A 15,769-nucleotide genomic window follows, 5' to 3' on the forward strand; every position below is an offset into this window, starting at 1 on the left:
GGTGGCGGTGGTATATTGTATAAATCATGCTACCATCACAGACTTGTGGCACAGTGGCCACGGTAGTGAGCCTATCTCTAGAGGGCCCAGGTTGAAGTCCGACCTGATCCAGAGATACGTCATGATAAACTTAAACAGATTGATTATTTTTAATCAATTATAGGATTATTAACAGAGCCAAAGTCTATTATTACTTCTGTTTGAGGGGTGGGGGGGGAAGCGAGAGGAAGACAGAGAGAGATAAAAGTTTGATACAATTGTGTGACCTTCTGTATGTTGCTTGACTGTTCCATGACTGCTGCTTATTTGTTACTTTTAATAAATTTGTTGCTGGATTTAAATGCTAAAACAAACACAGTTTGATAAAGGTGTTACTCTTCTATTATCTGAAAGTTTGACAACCATGAGGGAGTATCCCCATACAGATAACAAGGTGTGGAGCTGGATGAACACAGCAGGCCAAGCAGCATCAAAGGAGCAGGAAGGCTGACATTTTGGGCCTAGACTCTTCTTCAGAAATGTCAGCTTTCCTGCTCCTCTGATGCTGCTTGGCCTGCTGTGTTCATCCAGCTCTACACCTTGTTATCTCAGATTCTCCAGCATCTGCAGTTCCTACTATCTCTGAAACAATTTTATCCCCATATAGATGATGGGTTTAATAATTCAGCCTCTCTTCAATGTTGTTGTGAACACACTTTGAGATTCTCAGAGATGTCAATTTTATCCTAGTGCAGCAATTACTCAAATTTAAAATTCTCAGCCTTGCCTTCATATCCTTTGCCTGACCCCTCTTTCCCTGTGCAACTACCTCCACATCTCTGCACTCTTCCAATTCGGACCTTTTGCACTTCCTCAATCTCTTTATTCACATTAATGAAGTGATGGCCATCAATAATGTTAGCTGTCACATTTCTTGACTTCTCTCCCTATGCAGTTCATCCTATCTCCTCCTTAGGGAGAATCAACTCCTTTGAAAATTACCTTAAACTTAGATCACCTACTCTAACTGATGTGACTTAGGGTAACATATTGCCTGAATGCTCTGGAGAAGGAAATTTTACCACATTAAAGGCACTGTAAAGTTGTAATTTGTTATTCTTGAAAAGCCTAATGAGATCAGGTTGTTTGCAATTCAAGGATAGAAAATGGAAATAAAATTAATCCTTTCACAGACCCTAACAATCTCCTATCACTGCACCAATTTGCTTTTTGCTCAGTTTTTAACCATTCCTCATTCACACTGACCCTAGCCCTATGTCAGGTATTAATCAGTGTCTATGAAAAGGGGTTTCATGCTCTCAGTTCAGAACATGACTCGCTGTTATGGTCTAACGTACAATTGTGATTAATCCTTTTTCTTCCATTTGGTTTCTCTCTCACTTGCTGGATACAGTAGCCTAGTAATCATTTGGCGCTAATAACCCCAGTGAACAGTAGTTTAAATCTACCACCCGTCCACAGTTTGAGAATGATGGTTTTTATACTGTTGACAGAGGGGAAGGAGGAGTTAGCGGAACAGATGGTGAGCATACACAGAGCAAATACAAAGACAGTGTTAATGGTAACAGAAGAACAAAATAGATGTTAATGGTTAAAAAAATAAAGACCTGTGGATGCTGCAGACCTGAAACAAACAAAAACAGAAATTGTGCGAGAAACTCAGCAGGTCTGGCAGCATCTGTAGAGAGAAAGCAGCATGACCATTTTAAATCCAGTGACCCTTGTTCTGAACTTGTGAACACTGAAGGGTCACTGGATTCAAAACGTTAATGCTGTTTTCTCTTCACACATGCTGCCAGACTTTCCGAGTTTCTCCAATCATTAATGGTAGGCGTGAACAGTAAAAAGTAGCTTTGCTGAGAGCAATTCCATACAAACACAACAGTGCGTGTCTGTGTGTGTGATGGAGGACAGTGTTCATGCCCTGATGTTGTTGAACTCAATGTTGAATCCTGAATACTGTAAAGAGCCTAAGCAGAAAACAAGGTGCTGTTCCTCCAGTTTGCATTGGGTTTTGCTGGAACATTCCAGCAAGTCTAGGACGGAAATGTTAGCATTACAGCAAGATGGTGTATGGTGTAATGTTAGCATAAAATCATGTTAGCATTTTCCAACTCCTACGTGTTCCAAAAAAGGAGTTATTGAACTTAAAGTTAGTTCTATTTTTCTCCCTTCCCCCAGATGCTGCCACATCTGTTGTATTTCTTCAGCATTTTCTGCTCTTATTTCAGATTTCCAGTACCCACAGTACTTTGATTTCATTTAGATCTTATACTATTTCTCCCCCATTCTTCAAATTATTTTATACTATTGTGTTTCATCTTGCCCTGTGTTTGCCTAACTCAGTCCTGCCATCTGTTACTATGTCTATCCCAAAGCAAGAGCCAAATTCACACCCAGACACATAAATGTATGTACATGCACATATATCTGCAGAAACAGTAACATGTTTTAAACTTGAAAAATAAGGACAAAATTTATCCCTTGCAACCAGAAACTTATTATCGGAACCCACTCCTTTCTGAGACATTTCCAGGATGAACAAATGAAACTTTTACACCCTTCTGTAGGTGTGTATAAATAAAATGTAAAAAAAAGGCAATACACAGCAGGTGACTCACTGTCTATAAAGAGAGGTGGCCTATTATTAACATTTAGGGTGTGCAGCTCTTTATCAGAACTGAAAATTAAAAGATGAACATTTCCTCTAGCAAGTTTGGAAAAACAGGACGAGAGGAAAGGGCAGGCAGAACCATGATGAGGGAAGAGGGTGCAAACATAGATGTGGGTCTGGAGTCACATGAGTCAGACAACAAGGATGAAATGATTTCCTTCCTGAAAAGATGTTAGTGAACCAGACAACTTTTTTTTTTTAAAAATGACCATCTGGAAGCTTCAGGGTCACAATTACTAAAACTACCTTTTAATTTCAGATAAAGTCAATTGAATTGGAATTCATTAGGTAATTGATTATTGAAAAATGAGGCTGTAGCCAATGTTTCAGTAAAGGAGGTAGCAGGCAGGACAAAAATGGATATAGAAAGAGGAATTTTATTGCAAAACTGTTAATAGACGATTTTTAGACTCAAGTTTCAACTTGCAGCACTCTCATTTCTGAGTGAAAAAGTTGTGGATTCAAATCCTAATTTAAAAATTACAGGGCAAAATAAAACATTAGAAGACTTGGTGGGCAAGGTGTCAGCTGTGGCTCAACGGATAGTTCTCTCCTCTCCAAGTCAGAAGGATTTGGGTTGAATCCCACTCCAAACACTCTGTTTCTTTTTCCACAGATGCTGCCAGACCTGCTGCGCATTGCCAGCAATTTCTGTTTTTGTTTAAACGTTTGTTCAGGGACGCGAGCATATTGGCAAGACCAGCATTATATTCCTCATCTAAAGTTACCAGAGAATGTGGTTCTGAAGAAGATTTGACTCAAAATGTCAACCGTGTTCCTCTCTATGGGTGTTGCCAACTAAGCAGAATTTCTCCAACGCTTTCTGGTATTATATCTGAGAAGGTGGTCATTGGGCTTTCCCAAAGTGCTGGATTTTGTTACAATGCAATGTTTTCCTAAGTTACATCAGAGGGGAGTCAAGAGTCAACTCTTAGCAGGTTCGAGGAGCCAAATGGTCTGCTCCTGACCCAATTTACATTTTTATACATGGGTTAGAATTACACTCAGACATACACTGGGTAAGGACAACAGGTTTGGTTCACTCAAGGTCATTCATGTTGATCTGTTATTCTGTTCTCATTTGATAGACCCATTCACCCACCGGTCTCCACTCTCTTTCTCGGTATTTTTCTAAAAATTATAACTTTAGCTGTGTAGCTTTAATACGCCACAGCTAGGTTTTCAATTTGCAATCCTAATGAAGGGTTCTACACAAAACTGAATTACTTCCTTCTTGCTACAAACATTGACTCACCTGCATGGTACATCTATTTTAAATTTCAGAACCTTGGTGTTTTTTGCTCTTTATTCTGTCAGTGAAAATGGACAACCGCACCTCCTCCACGATAACCCTCAACACTGGCGTCCCGCGAGGATGCATCCTCAGCCCCCTACTGTACTCCCTATACATCCATAACTGTGTAGCCAAATTCTGAATGAACGCCATCTACACGTTTGCTAACGACACCACCTTAGTAGGACAGCTATCAAACAACAATGAGTCAGAATACGGGATGGACCTCTCACATAGATGCGAAAGTCAAGAAGGCACAAGAACGCCTCCTTCTTCAGGCACCTTAGGAAATTCAGCATGTCCATAAAGGACCCTCACCAACTTCTATAAAATGTATCATTGAAAGCATTCTCTCCAGGTGCATAATGGCCTGGTACGGCAATTGCTCTGCCCAGGACCATAAGAAATGACAGAAGGTTATGCGCACAGCGCAGATGATCATGGAAGCCAACTCCCATCCATGGACTCCATTTACACTTCTTGTTGCCACATCATCAAAGATCCCTCCCAACCTGGTAACATTCTCTTCTGTCAGGCAGGAGATACAGAAGCTTAAACACACAAATTTGTTGGTGCAAGAACAGCAACTTCCCTGCTGTTATTAGACTGCTGAATGGACCTTTCCAATTTCAAATAATGTTGATCTTGCTTTGTGCACCTCCTGTGAGGCTGTAGCCCTGTATGCCTCGTTCTGTCTATACACCCTATGACCTGTATGTCCTTGTTTGCCATGGTCTACCTGTACTTCTCGCAAAACAAAGCTTTTCACTGTACTAAGAACACGTGACTACAATAAATCAAAACAAAATAGATGTAAAATATTCACTGTGCTCTCATGTAGTCTGTTTCGAGTTTGTGTAATGACATTAAATTTTATGTTTTACCACTTAGACTTTCTGGATAAACAGGACTCCACTGGGTTATATTTGCGCATAAAAAATTCCTCATTACACAGCGACATTAATGGATAGTATTTAGGAATCGCCTTTACTAAGGCAAAAATCCCAGAATGTCAGATGCCATAGAATAGCACAGATGGCATATATTTATCACAGATAGCTAAATTCCAGTCTTAATTTAAGCAGTAGTTTTAAATCAGTGGCTTAAATGATGAGAGAGTTTGAGAGGCAAAGAGGATTCAGAGATGGATTACCAGTGCTTTGGATCAAGTTAGCTGAAAATGGTTCCCAATGGCAGGGGGGCACTGAGTCAGAAATGGAAAAATGCAGAGGTCTCGGAAGCTCATGCCATGCTGAAGGCAGTTAAAGAGATAATGAGGGGAAAGGTGATAGAGGGAATTGAAAGCAAGGATTATAAGTTTAAAATCATGACAATATAAGTTAGCAAGCCAAGACTACAGGGGCAACAGGGTTTGGTGCATACCAGCTGGCAGGCAACAGAGCTTTGGATGTCCTCAAATTGACAGCGGCTATAATATGGGAAAAAATCCAGAAGTGCATTGGAATGTTCAAGTCTAGGGGTATGGATGATGTTTCAGCAGTAGATGAGAGGAGTAAAGGTCAAAATCAAGTACTCTTAGTGAGGTGGAGATTAGACAATGAAATGAATATGCAGTTGAAACATCATCTCATCTTTGACCTTATGTGCAGTCTGATTCAGCCTCAGAATTTTGCTGGAGAGGATGAAAATCAATGATGGAAACTGAGTTTATGATGGGGACCAAAGACAATGACTTCATTCATCCTGATATTTAAAACTGAGGAAATTTCTGTCCTCAATTCTGGATAATGGTTAAAACAGTTTTAGCAAATTAGAGGGTGTTGGAGGTGGGGATGTCATAAGTGGTACTGGTGAGGTAGGGCTGGCATCATCAATGTCTACATATGTGAGCATTGATGCTTTTGATGACATTGCCAAGGGGCAACACGTACATGCGAAGTAGGAGAGACCAAAGATGATGATATCAGAGGAAAGGCAATGGGAACTGTTTCAGCTAATTAAGTTAAGAGTGGAAACGTGAGCGCAATCCCACCACCAGAGAAGATGATGTTGTCAACCATATTAAAAAAAAGACAACACATGAAAAAAGATAAGATGGAATAGTTTCCTCTTGTCTTGGTCATGGAAGATGGCAGTTGTGAACTTGATGACAACAGTTTTGGTGGTATGGTGGGCTTATACTAAAAGAATGAAGGAACATGGGGATTGTTCAAAGAAATGTATTTGAGGTAGAAGATCAGCATTGACTGTATCGAATGGTGGGAGGCTTGAGGGACAGAATTTGATCATTTTAGTCATTTGTATTAATCGTAGGAATCCAGGAAGTGGAAATGCAAATCACAGAAATATCATCAGCAGTTTTCATGCAAGAAAAAAAAAAGAGGGTTATGTTCTAAAATTGTTGAACCCAATGCGGAGTCTAAAAAGTAAAATGAGTGAGAGAGGTGAAGTATTCGACACAAGTTTGAGGAAGATCACATTAGAAGAGTGCAGGACACGAAAGTGCAAGTGGAATTGGGTAGTGAATTAAACTGACAGAAGACCAGGAGGTCGGGGTCGCACAGGCTTTGTGGAGGCGTTCTATAATGCAACCAACCAATTGTTCTCTCCAACACAGAACATGCAATACGTTAAACTGCCTGGGCTCTACCCTTCTGGACCTGCTCAGTCTCCCTACTAGCAAACTGAGAATGCTGGAGAAACCCAGCACGTCTGGCAGCATCTGTGGAAAGAGAAACAGAGTTAATGCTTTGAGTCTGGTGTGGCTTCTTCTGAATGGAAACTTGGAATTTTTTTAAAAATACAGGTATATACTTTGAATCAGACCCAGTGCAAAAGACGAAGAGGTTGTCAATGGTGGTGACAGAGAAAGAGAGATGTAAAATGGGTGTCAATTTATGTGTGAGTGAATCCTCTCTACTAAGAGCAAACAAGACACAAACAAGATGAAGTGAGTGGGTGGGGTGTAGGAAGAGAAGGTGAGAAAATGGGGAACAGACAGTCAGATTATGGGGCTGTTGAGTTCAACACTGAAGCTGTGAATTACCCAAGCAGAAAATTTAAGGTGTTGTTCCTTGAGCTTGTGTTTGTGCTTCAATAGAATGTTGCAGCAGGCGCAGGTCAGAAATATTAACATTCTTTCTACCTGCCTCTTTGACCACTTTTACTCATCTCCCCTATTGTAGCTCAGTGTTAGATTTTATGGCAATCCTGTGAAGCACTTTGCGTTATCTTATTACATTAACGAACTAAGTGCCATCCACTAATTGCATCCACTAATCCATTGATCGCTGTCTATCCATTCCTGTCTCATTTCAATCCACACTATTACCCCTGTGACATTTATCCTGCTTTCCGCAGTAACCTAGGCTTCTCTCCTCGTTGCTCCTCTCCCCCCACCCTCCGGTATTTAATTAAACGCTGAAACATCTCGACACTTTTCAGTTCTGGTGGAAACACCGAGATACGGAGCGAATGCGGCGGAGTTGAAAGAGGCACCGTTCAGATGAGGCGGGTAAAAACAAGGCACCATCTTTCCCCTCCCAACCATTTGGAAGAACCGTCACAAAAACAAAACACAACACTTCTCCTGCTAGCAACAGCACAAAATAACAGCAATAATAATAATAATAAAATGGCTACTATGCCAGTAAGAATCTCACTTGGTTTTCTGCACTACAGTTCGAAGAGGCTGCAAAGCTCTTCGGGGCATTTTGTGGTCAGAAAAGGGTGTTGTTGCTTTTCAAAAAAACAAGGTACAAAAAAAATTTTTTTTTTTTTGCAAGTTCTTTCCGATCTCTTTTGCAAAAGAAGCGAATGCCTCTGTCAGGTGGAAGGTTGCTGTGGGGGGTTTAAAAAGTCGGTGGATTTTCGGATCTGGGTTTTGCTGACATACAGACACACACACACACAGAAGCCAGAGTGAACAGGCTGGAACCAGTTAGAGGCAGGTTCGAATCCTCCCAACAGCTTGTCTGTATAACTCCACAATCACCACCTTCCACCCCCCCCGCCGCCAAACCCAGCACACAGATTCAAAAACACCCCACTGCAAACTCCAGCAGATAGATGGAAACCATTTACCTGAGTCTGGAAGGACCAAGGCAGCTGAAGGACAACGAAATGGAGAGACCAATCCTTGGGGCAGAAAGGGACAACCCTCAGAAGGAGAGATAAATCCACTTTGAGGGGGGTGGGGGAAGAGTGTAAACCCTGCCTTGCTATAGGTCCATCTCACTCTGATTGACGTCAACCCCGACCAATGGGACTGGGGGATCTAAGGGATGACGCGCCACAAGGGCAGAAGCCCGCAGAGAGAGAAACGATGCGCGCCCCCGGGGCCAGCGGATGCGCGAGCACGAGAGGCCGGCTTCCAGGTGAGTGGAGGCGCGGGCTAGAGGCTCCTCACCTGCTGCCGATGGCGGGGCTGGGAGGATCGGAATCCCCGCTCACGGTGCATTGCATTTGTATATCGACGGGGTTCATTCGCCCCCTCCCCACGTCACTCGCAGCCCGCGCGGCGCTGCCTAGCCACCGGGGACTGGCCCCCGCTGCAATTAGGGTCAATGTACAAACCTCCAGGGTCAATGTCAATGTGGGTCCTTCCCAGAATCGTTCACAGGCTTTGTATCCGTCAATTGTTTCTGTGCAAAGACACAAAATAGCAAGCTGTCTAACTCCTCAAGGACAGGGCGTTATTGGGCTGAGGTCAGGCTTGAGACAGTGGGAACACAGTTGCCACATTTAAGATGTATAAATGTGCGTTTGCACAGTGAAGAAGTGGGAAGGCTACATTCACATCTTATTTTGCAACAACTGGGTTCTCCATGTCACGGAGACACTGGCCAGGAACAAGACACTCCCCACCTCGCCTGTCCGAGTCTTTTAAAAGCAGTTGGTTTGCTTTCTGTTGGCGGGTGAGGTATTGGCTGAGACTGGTTTGCACCAAGTGCCAGGTTCTGTGTTGTCTTCTGATCGCTTTTCAAGAGTTCCTGCATTTCTTCATGCCTCTCCTTCAAAATGTTAAAAGATTTGAGACCTTCTAGGATGGTTTCAGTCATGGATTCGTCTTCACACTAATGAAATAGTGTCAGCTCTCCACAGATTGTTGAAGGTGAGGAGGGAGATCAAGGACATGGAGCTGGAGTAGGGTGTTTGGCCCCTTTACCTGTGAGTGTCTGTGTGTGAGTGAAAGAGTTTGCTGTGTGTGGTACTGATAAATCAATAGTGCAGTTTGAGAGTTCCAGGATTTTTGACCCAGTGACAAATGAAGAAAAGGCCAAATAATCCAAGGATGTTGTGTAGGGGAATGGTGTTCCTTTATCTCCACTGATCTCATCTTCCTCGGTGGTAGAGGTCATAGTTTTTGGAAGGTACTGTCAAAGGAGGCTTGGCATGTTGCTATGGGCCATCTTGAAGATGGCATGCATTGCTGTCACTCTGCATTCATGGTGGAGGGAGTGTTGATGACAATAGATGTGGTGCCAGTCAAGCGGGCTACTTTTCTTCTGGATGAAGTTGAGCTTCTTGAGTGTTGTTGGAACTACATCCATTCAGGAAAGTGGGGAGTATTCCATCACACTCTGACTTGTGCCTTGTAGATGGCAGACAGGCTTTGGGGAGTCAGGATGGGAGATACTCACTGCAGGATTCCTAGCCTCTGACCTGCTCTGGTAGTCCATCATTCAATGGAATCGCAACTAATCTGTGACTGAATTTCACCACATCAGAGAATCTGGACAGTGCAGAAAGAGGCCATTGACTCTGCACTGACCCTCCGAAGAGCATCCCACCCCTAGATAGTAGGAACTGTAGATGCTGGAGAATCCGAGACCAGACCCTGGTTTATCCCTGCAACACATATCTTTCCCTGGATATAATGGGACAATTTAGCATGGCCAATCCACCTAACCTGCACATCTTTGAACTGTGGGAGGAAACTGGAGGAAACCATGCAGGCAGTCACCCAAGGCTGGTGCTGTGAGGCAGCAGTATTAACCACTGACCCACCGTGCTGCCCAAGTAACCAAGACTTTGTACAGCTGAAGTATGAATTGTACTTCCTTGTATACTGGTGCTCTAGATTATAACAACCAACATTTCATTAGCCTTTTTGATTATTTGAGAACATAGTGTCTCGAGTTTTAAACATGAAGAGGAGTTTCTTGTCTGGGGAATTGTTAATTTTTGAGCCTAGAGAACAGTGAAGCCTGGGTTGTAGAATATATTCCTTAGGTTTTCGATCCTTAATGGAATCAAGGGTTACCGGTGATGTTGTGACCGTAAACAGATCAGCCATGATCTTATAGGCCCCAAGAGACGAACTGCAAAATTCCTTGTAATTTTTTTGATGCTGCACAGACCTCCAGGTTGTGTGGCAGTGGCTTCTGGAAGCAGCAAGTATTCACCCACACACCAATCAACGTGTGCAGAGCTTCCCTGTGGCCGCACAGCCCAGAGGGAGTATTGGCTGAGTGGTTGCCTGCTACTCCTATTCCTCACATTTTTGAACTTTGGTGCCTTTTTGTGAATGTTCAAACCTAAGTATCTGGACACCCATGTCTCCTTGGAGATATACTGCTACTGGATTTTCACCATATAGAAAGTGCCCTGCCCAATTGTTTTCTAGGGGACGTTATAGTGTGGTGGTAATATCATTGGACTAATAATCCCCAACACCAGGCTAATGTTTTTGGGTCATGAGTTTGAATCCCACCATTGCAGATGGTGAAATTTGAATTCAATTTTTAAAGTAGGTTAGCCTAATGATAACCATAGTCGTCAACAAATTGGACGAGGGATAAGAAAGCACATATCCAAACTTGCAGATGGCACAAACAGCGAGTTTCGTAACCTGTGTGAAGGTAAGTATGACATTTCAGTGATTATCGTAAAAACCTGTCTGGTTCACTAATATCTTATAGGGAAGTAAATCCTGGTCTCTTACCTGGTCTGATTTACATCTAACTCCAGAGTCAGAGCAATATGTCTGACTCTCGGGTAGTTATGGTTGGGCAATAAATGCTGACCTATCTCTCAAATGTTTTTTTTTTAATACTCCAAAGTAGATAACCTCACAGTTGCTTGTCTCGAAATGCATTTGCTGCAGTTTTGCCTATTCATTTCATCCGTTAACATTTCTGTAATGTTATGTTTACGTTCACACAGCTTATAAGGCTCTCTGTTTATGAAATCTGCAAATTTGGATATTTGCTTTCTATTCCTCATCTAATTTGTTGATGAATACTTTAAATAGTTGATTTTTGTGAGATTCCACTGGCTGCTTTGTGCCAGTTAAGGTCCCTCTCCAATATCCCTCCTATCTCCTGCTGTTCAGCCTATTTCCCTATGCTGGTCAATAAATTGTTCCCATTACTCAGAACCTCACAGCTAATCGTCTCTTACGAGGAATTTTATTAAGTGTCACTGGAAATCTATATAAAAATATCTAAAGACATTCTTTGCCAACTACACAATAGGATTAATTTGGCGTGACCCACCCTTTACAAGTTAGACTCTCTCTGATCAGCTGAAAATGCTGGAGGTGTTCGGTCAGCCTATTCCTAAATATATACTCTTGTAATTTCCTGACAACAGACATCAGGCTTAACTGGTTTATAATTTCGACCCGCATTTTTCTCAGCAAGCTGTCTTGAGCAAATTACTCTTTCCAGGAAGATAGACATAGTAGCAGAATGCCTAGAATACAGCTTTAGTCCTATTATCTCAGGAAAGATTTACTGTCACTGGAGGGAATTCAGAGTCCTGCACTGGGAGAGGTTGAGAAGGTTGGGCCTTTGCTGTCGTTGGAGTTTAGTAGAATGAGTGGAAGCCTTATTGAAACAAGTAAGATTCTATCGAAGAGTCATGAATCTGTGCACTTCACTACCCCAGAGTGTGGTGGAACCTGGGACAATGTGTATAATTAAGAAGATAGACAGACAGGTTTTTAAGTAGTAACGAGTTGAAGGGTTATGGAGAGTGGGCAGGAAAGTGGAATTGAAGCCAAGATTAAATTAGCTAAAATCGTATTAAATGGTGGAGCAGGTTTGAGGGGCTGAGTGGCCTACTCTTGTGTCGAATCCTTTTTGCTCCTTTGTGTAAATGAGTTGTTGATTGGAGTGGATCATAGTTCTGAGCAGACCTTCCTCAAAGAGGAGACACTCTGTGCTCGCTATGGACTGTGCGCTGTCAGTGTTGGGACTGCAGCAGTGCAAGACCTCAGCTGACTGAGATGAAGGCCGAGTGAGTTGTGACTGAAATCTTAAAGTGGAAACACGACTTTGCAAATTCACCCTCTATTAAAATAATCAGATTAAGTAAGTTTTTATTTGCCTAATTAAAGCTGCCTGATTCTGCTTGTTAGAATTCAAGTACTTGAGTTTCTTTGTTTTTAATGAGGTTTTGATTGGAGTAACCAAACATGTTCTCTATGCAGGCCTTTGTAAGAAAGAGATAACTTCGGAGAGAGTTTGAAAGGAGTATGGTTAATGTTGGGACTGCAGCAATGTGGGACCTCAGCTCAGTGCGATCAAGACGGAGTCAGTAATCTGGGAACTTTGATTTAAAATGGAAATTCAATGCAAAAAGGGAGGAGGTATTTTGGCTATGGTTTACTGCAATAATCAAACATTGCTGAGCGAGGTGTGAGAGAGAGATAACAAAGGATGTTGATTGAGACTCTGACCTGCAGTGAGACACTGGCGGAGACAAGACACAGACCACAGCATGATACAAGTGTGGGTAAAGCAGCTGACAGGGAAGTAGAACTAGTGAGTATATCTAATCACAAAAGTAAACATCAGATTTTTAGTTTGTGTTTAGGTTTACAGTGTTTGCTTCCTTTTATAAAAAAAAAATTGAGCATTGGATTGATACTGGAGATTTTTTTAGTTTATAAAAGCAACATATCAGGACAGTGAAGTATAAAGGCAGAGAGTCTTGGCTAACTAATCTATAGGTTAAATTGGTGGTAGCAGGACAGGTGATGTGTTGCTGCTGCAACATGTGGGAGCTGCTGGACACCAATGGGGCCAGTATCCTGATGAATCGAGCAACTAAGGCTGTAGAGAGGTCTTTGAACTAATTGGGGGTGTAGATTTGGAGAGGGAACTGTAGGCTTATATAGCAAGAGGATATGGCAAAATTACAGGGCATCTGTTTGAAGAATAATACCAAGAGTGGAATGACACAGGACAGAGGAGGAAGTCTAGGAGGCAGTTCACTAGCTTGATAACAGGTGACTGTCTTATGAGGAGAGGTTGGATAGATTGAGTCTGCACTTGTTAGAGTTTAGAAAAATGAGGGGAAACCTTAATGAAACATATAAGATTCTTAGAGGAGTTAACAGGGTAGAAGCAGACATTTCTGTGGAAGGGTCACTGGACCTGAAACATTAACTCTGAATTTTACTTCACAGGTGCTGCCAGACTTTCTGTTTTTGTTCCTGATTTATAGCATCCACCATTCTTTTGGTTTTTATTTAGGTTCTTAATCAGTAAGGGAGTCAAGAGTTATGGGGCAAGGGTAGAAAAATATAGTGGAGGATTATTAGATCAGTCTAATAATTGAGGAATGGGATGGTCTGATGGTTTTATTGCTGGACTGTTAATCCAAAAACCCAGGGGATGCTCTTGGGACCCAGGTTCGAATCCTGCCTCAGTAGATGGAGGAACTTGAATTAAAAATCTGGAATTAAAAGTCTAGTGAATGACCATGAATCCATTGCTAATTGTTGGGGGAAAAACCCACCTGGTTCACTACCTTGAATTTGATCACTGCCTTAAACCAAGGTCCAACTGCTCCCATTTAAATGAACTTATCACCTTAGACGTGCAGAGTCTGCAGTCCTGTGACCCTTGTTACGTTGCCTAAGGAAGCTAAGAAACCACACAGTTTATTTTTAAGAAATGAGGTCGGGCTGAAATGGATAATTGCAGCCCAGTTAATGTAGCATGTGTTGTAGGAGAAACCTCAGCCTTGAAGAATGACATTATCACACAGCAATATAAAGAGGAACTCGGCATGTCTGACGCATCTGTGGAGAGCGAAACAGAGTTAAGTTTTGGGTCCAGTAACACTTCTCCAGAAATCCGAATGTGAAATCTGTTTCGCTCACCACTGTCCAGCACTTTGTCCATCGGTGTTGGGTGTCCCTCGTATTTTGCTTCTTTTTGTGTAAAGCGGAAGTTGTGCTTGGTGAAACCTGTTGGAGTTTCTTTGAGGGTGTGGGTCAAGATTTGGTGGATTTGGGGGTTAATAGAAAACCATTCGGCAGGATGTGACATCGGAGATGACTAGAACAGATTAAACAAGAATTAAATTAGCGGCTGAGTAACAAACTGCATTTAAAAATTGGTTAGTGGGAAGAAACAAAGTTAGGAATGAAGGCCATTTTATGTAATGGTTGGAAGTGACTGTTGTAGAATATGGAGTTAGGTTTTAGAATTCGGTTTTATTATTACGTCTACTCAAGTACAGGAATAAAGGAGTACAGTGAAAAGTGTATAAAATTGCCATTTCCTGCATTATCTTGGGTACAAAGGTGTCTAGGTACAAAATCTTAGGTATAAATTAGAAAAATAAAGGGGAAAAATGTTATAAGTTCAGCATTACAGTCCTTCTGAAGCAGAAAAAGTGGAATTAAAAAAAAAAGCAGGGTTGAGTTTTGAGAACATTTTCTACTGAGCATGGCTATCAGGTTGTTGGAAGTGGCTCTGATTAGTAAGGATCTTCTTTGAAAAAAAAGAGTCTGGGTTATTAAAAATTAAATAAACTGTAGCAGGGATAGGTCCTTGGCCCCTTGAGCATTGCCTTGCAAATCACTAAGATAATGGTTGGTCTGCTGTTGGACTCAAATTCACCCTCCTGCCTGAGGAAGGGTCACTGAATCTGAAACGTTAACTCTGTTTTTACCTTCACAGATACTGCCAGACCTGCTGAGCTTTTCCAGCAACTTTGTTTTTGTTCACTCTCCTGCCTGTTCCTTATAATAGTGGACTTTTCAATTGTTTAAAAGGTAGTCTATAATCTATTATTTTTGCAAGCCCAAAGGAAGATACGTTGGATTATTAATAAAATGGGTCAATACACTAAAACATTTAAGGTTTATTTAAAGAAACATAGTAATGTTATTGTGAATGGGAGTTGGCCGTTAATGGGAATGTATGGGAGGTTTGGTGGGGACAGCCTTCAGAATATGAAAAGCTGAAATGGAAGAAGCGTTATTCTTTTTTTTTCTAAGAAAAGCGAACCCAAGTTTTGGTTTCTTTCACAATTCAAATATCAGTGAGTCTCTGTAAAATCTTTGGGAGGTTTGTTAGAATAACTTGTGTGGCAGTGAGCTCCACTGTAAATAATGAGGCTTTAGTGGGGGTACAGTGCACATTCACTGGGATACTGCATCGTACAAGGACATACCAATGCAAAGAGAAATTTTAAAAACCTGGGATACTTTAAAACAAAAAACAATTAGTAGGATTGTTTGAAATTGTTGAAGGATGGTTCAGGAGAGATTAGAGTTTTCTTATTCCTGTAATTGAGATACCATGGGTACAAGATGCAATGTGAATGACTTTGAGCTGAGGGCTCAGAGTTGTAAGCTTGTGGGTTTCATTTTGTGAGGCTTGCTTCTGTCTTTCCCACTGTCAGCACACAAGTTTAGGTTGGCTAGGAGAATGTGGGGTTTTGGAAATGGGATGGATTCATATACAGTGGGTTGTTTGCTCAAAAGAAGGTCAAATATGTCACTGATTGTACGATTCATTGTGCAGGGATAGAGGTGCCTGCAGGTTCATGTGCATTGATCTTTGGAAGTAGCAGGACTTGTTGCGATAATAATT

At 41.8% G+C, this 15,769-nt stretch overlaps 2 protein-coding genes across 7 annotated transcripts in view; one reads left to right on the forward strand and one right to left on the reverse strand.

Moving 5' to 3' along the window:
• Positions 1–8,122, reverse strand: part of LOC109918054 (butyrophilin-like protein 1) — a 50,326-nt gene extending 42,204 nt beyond the window's left edge. Inside the window, exon 1 of the mRNA XM_020517950.2 lies at positions 8,013–8,122. The gene's annotated coding sequence lies outside the window, so the exon portion shown is untranslated. The remainder of the gene's footprint in view (positions 1–8,012) is intronic.
• An 84-nt stretch (positions 8,123–8,206) lies between these two features.
• LOC109918052 (butyrophilin subfamily 2 member A2-like) overlaps positions 8,207–15,769 on the forward strand; it is a 28,316-nt gene continuing 20,753 nt past the window's right edge. For 2 of the 6 annotated variants that reach the window (XM_048600724.1, XM_048600723.1), the window contains exon 1: positions 8,207–8,305. In XM_048600724.1, coding sequence (XP_048456681.1) covers positions 8,277–8,305 — 29 coding nt within the window. In that variant the 5' untranslated portion in view covers positions 8,207–8,276. Of the gene's footprint in view, positions 8,306–12,675; positions 12,701–15,769 lie in introns of those variants that run through there. The other 4 variants (XM_048600728.1, XM_048600727.1, XM_048600725.1 and 1 more) reach the window with 3 other exon arrangements.

The sequence above is a fragment of the Rhincodon typus genome, chromosome 9 (assembly GCF_021869965.1).
Source record: "Rhincodon typus isolate 14 chromosome 9, sRhiTyp1.1, whole genome shotgun sequence".
Classification (NCBI taxonomy): domain Eukaryota; kingdom Metazoa; phylum Chordata; class Chondrichthyes; order Orectolobiformes; family Rhincodontidae; genus Rhincodon; species Rhincodon typus.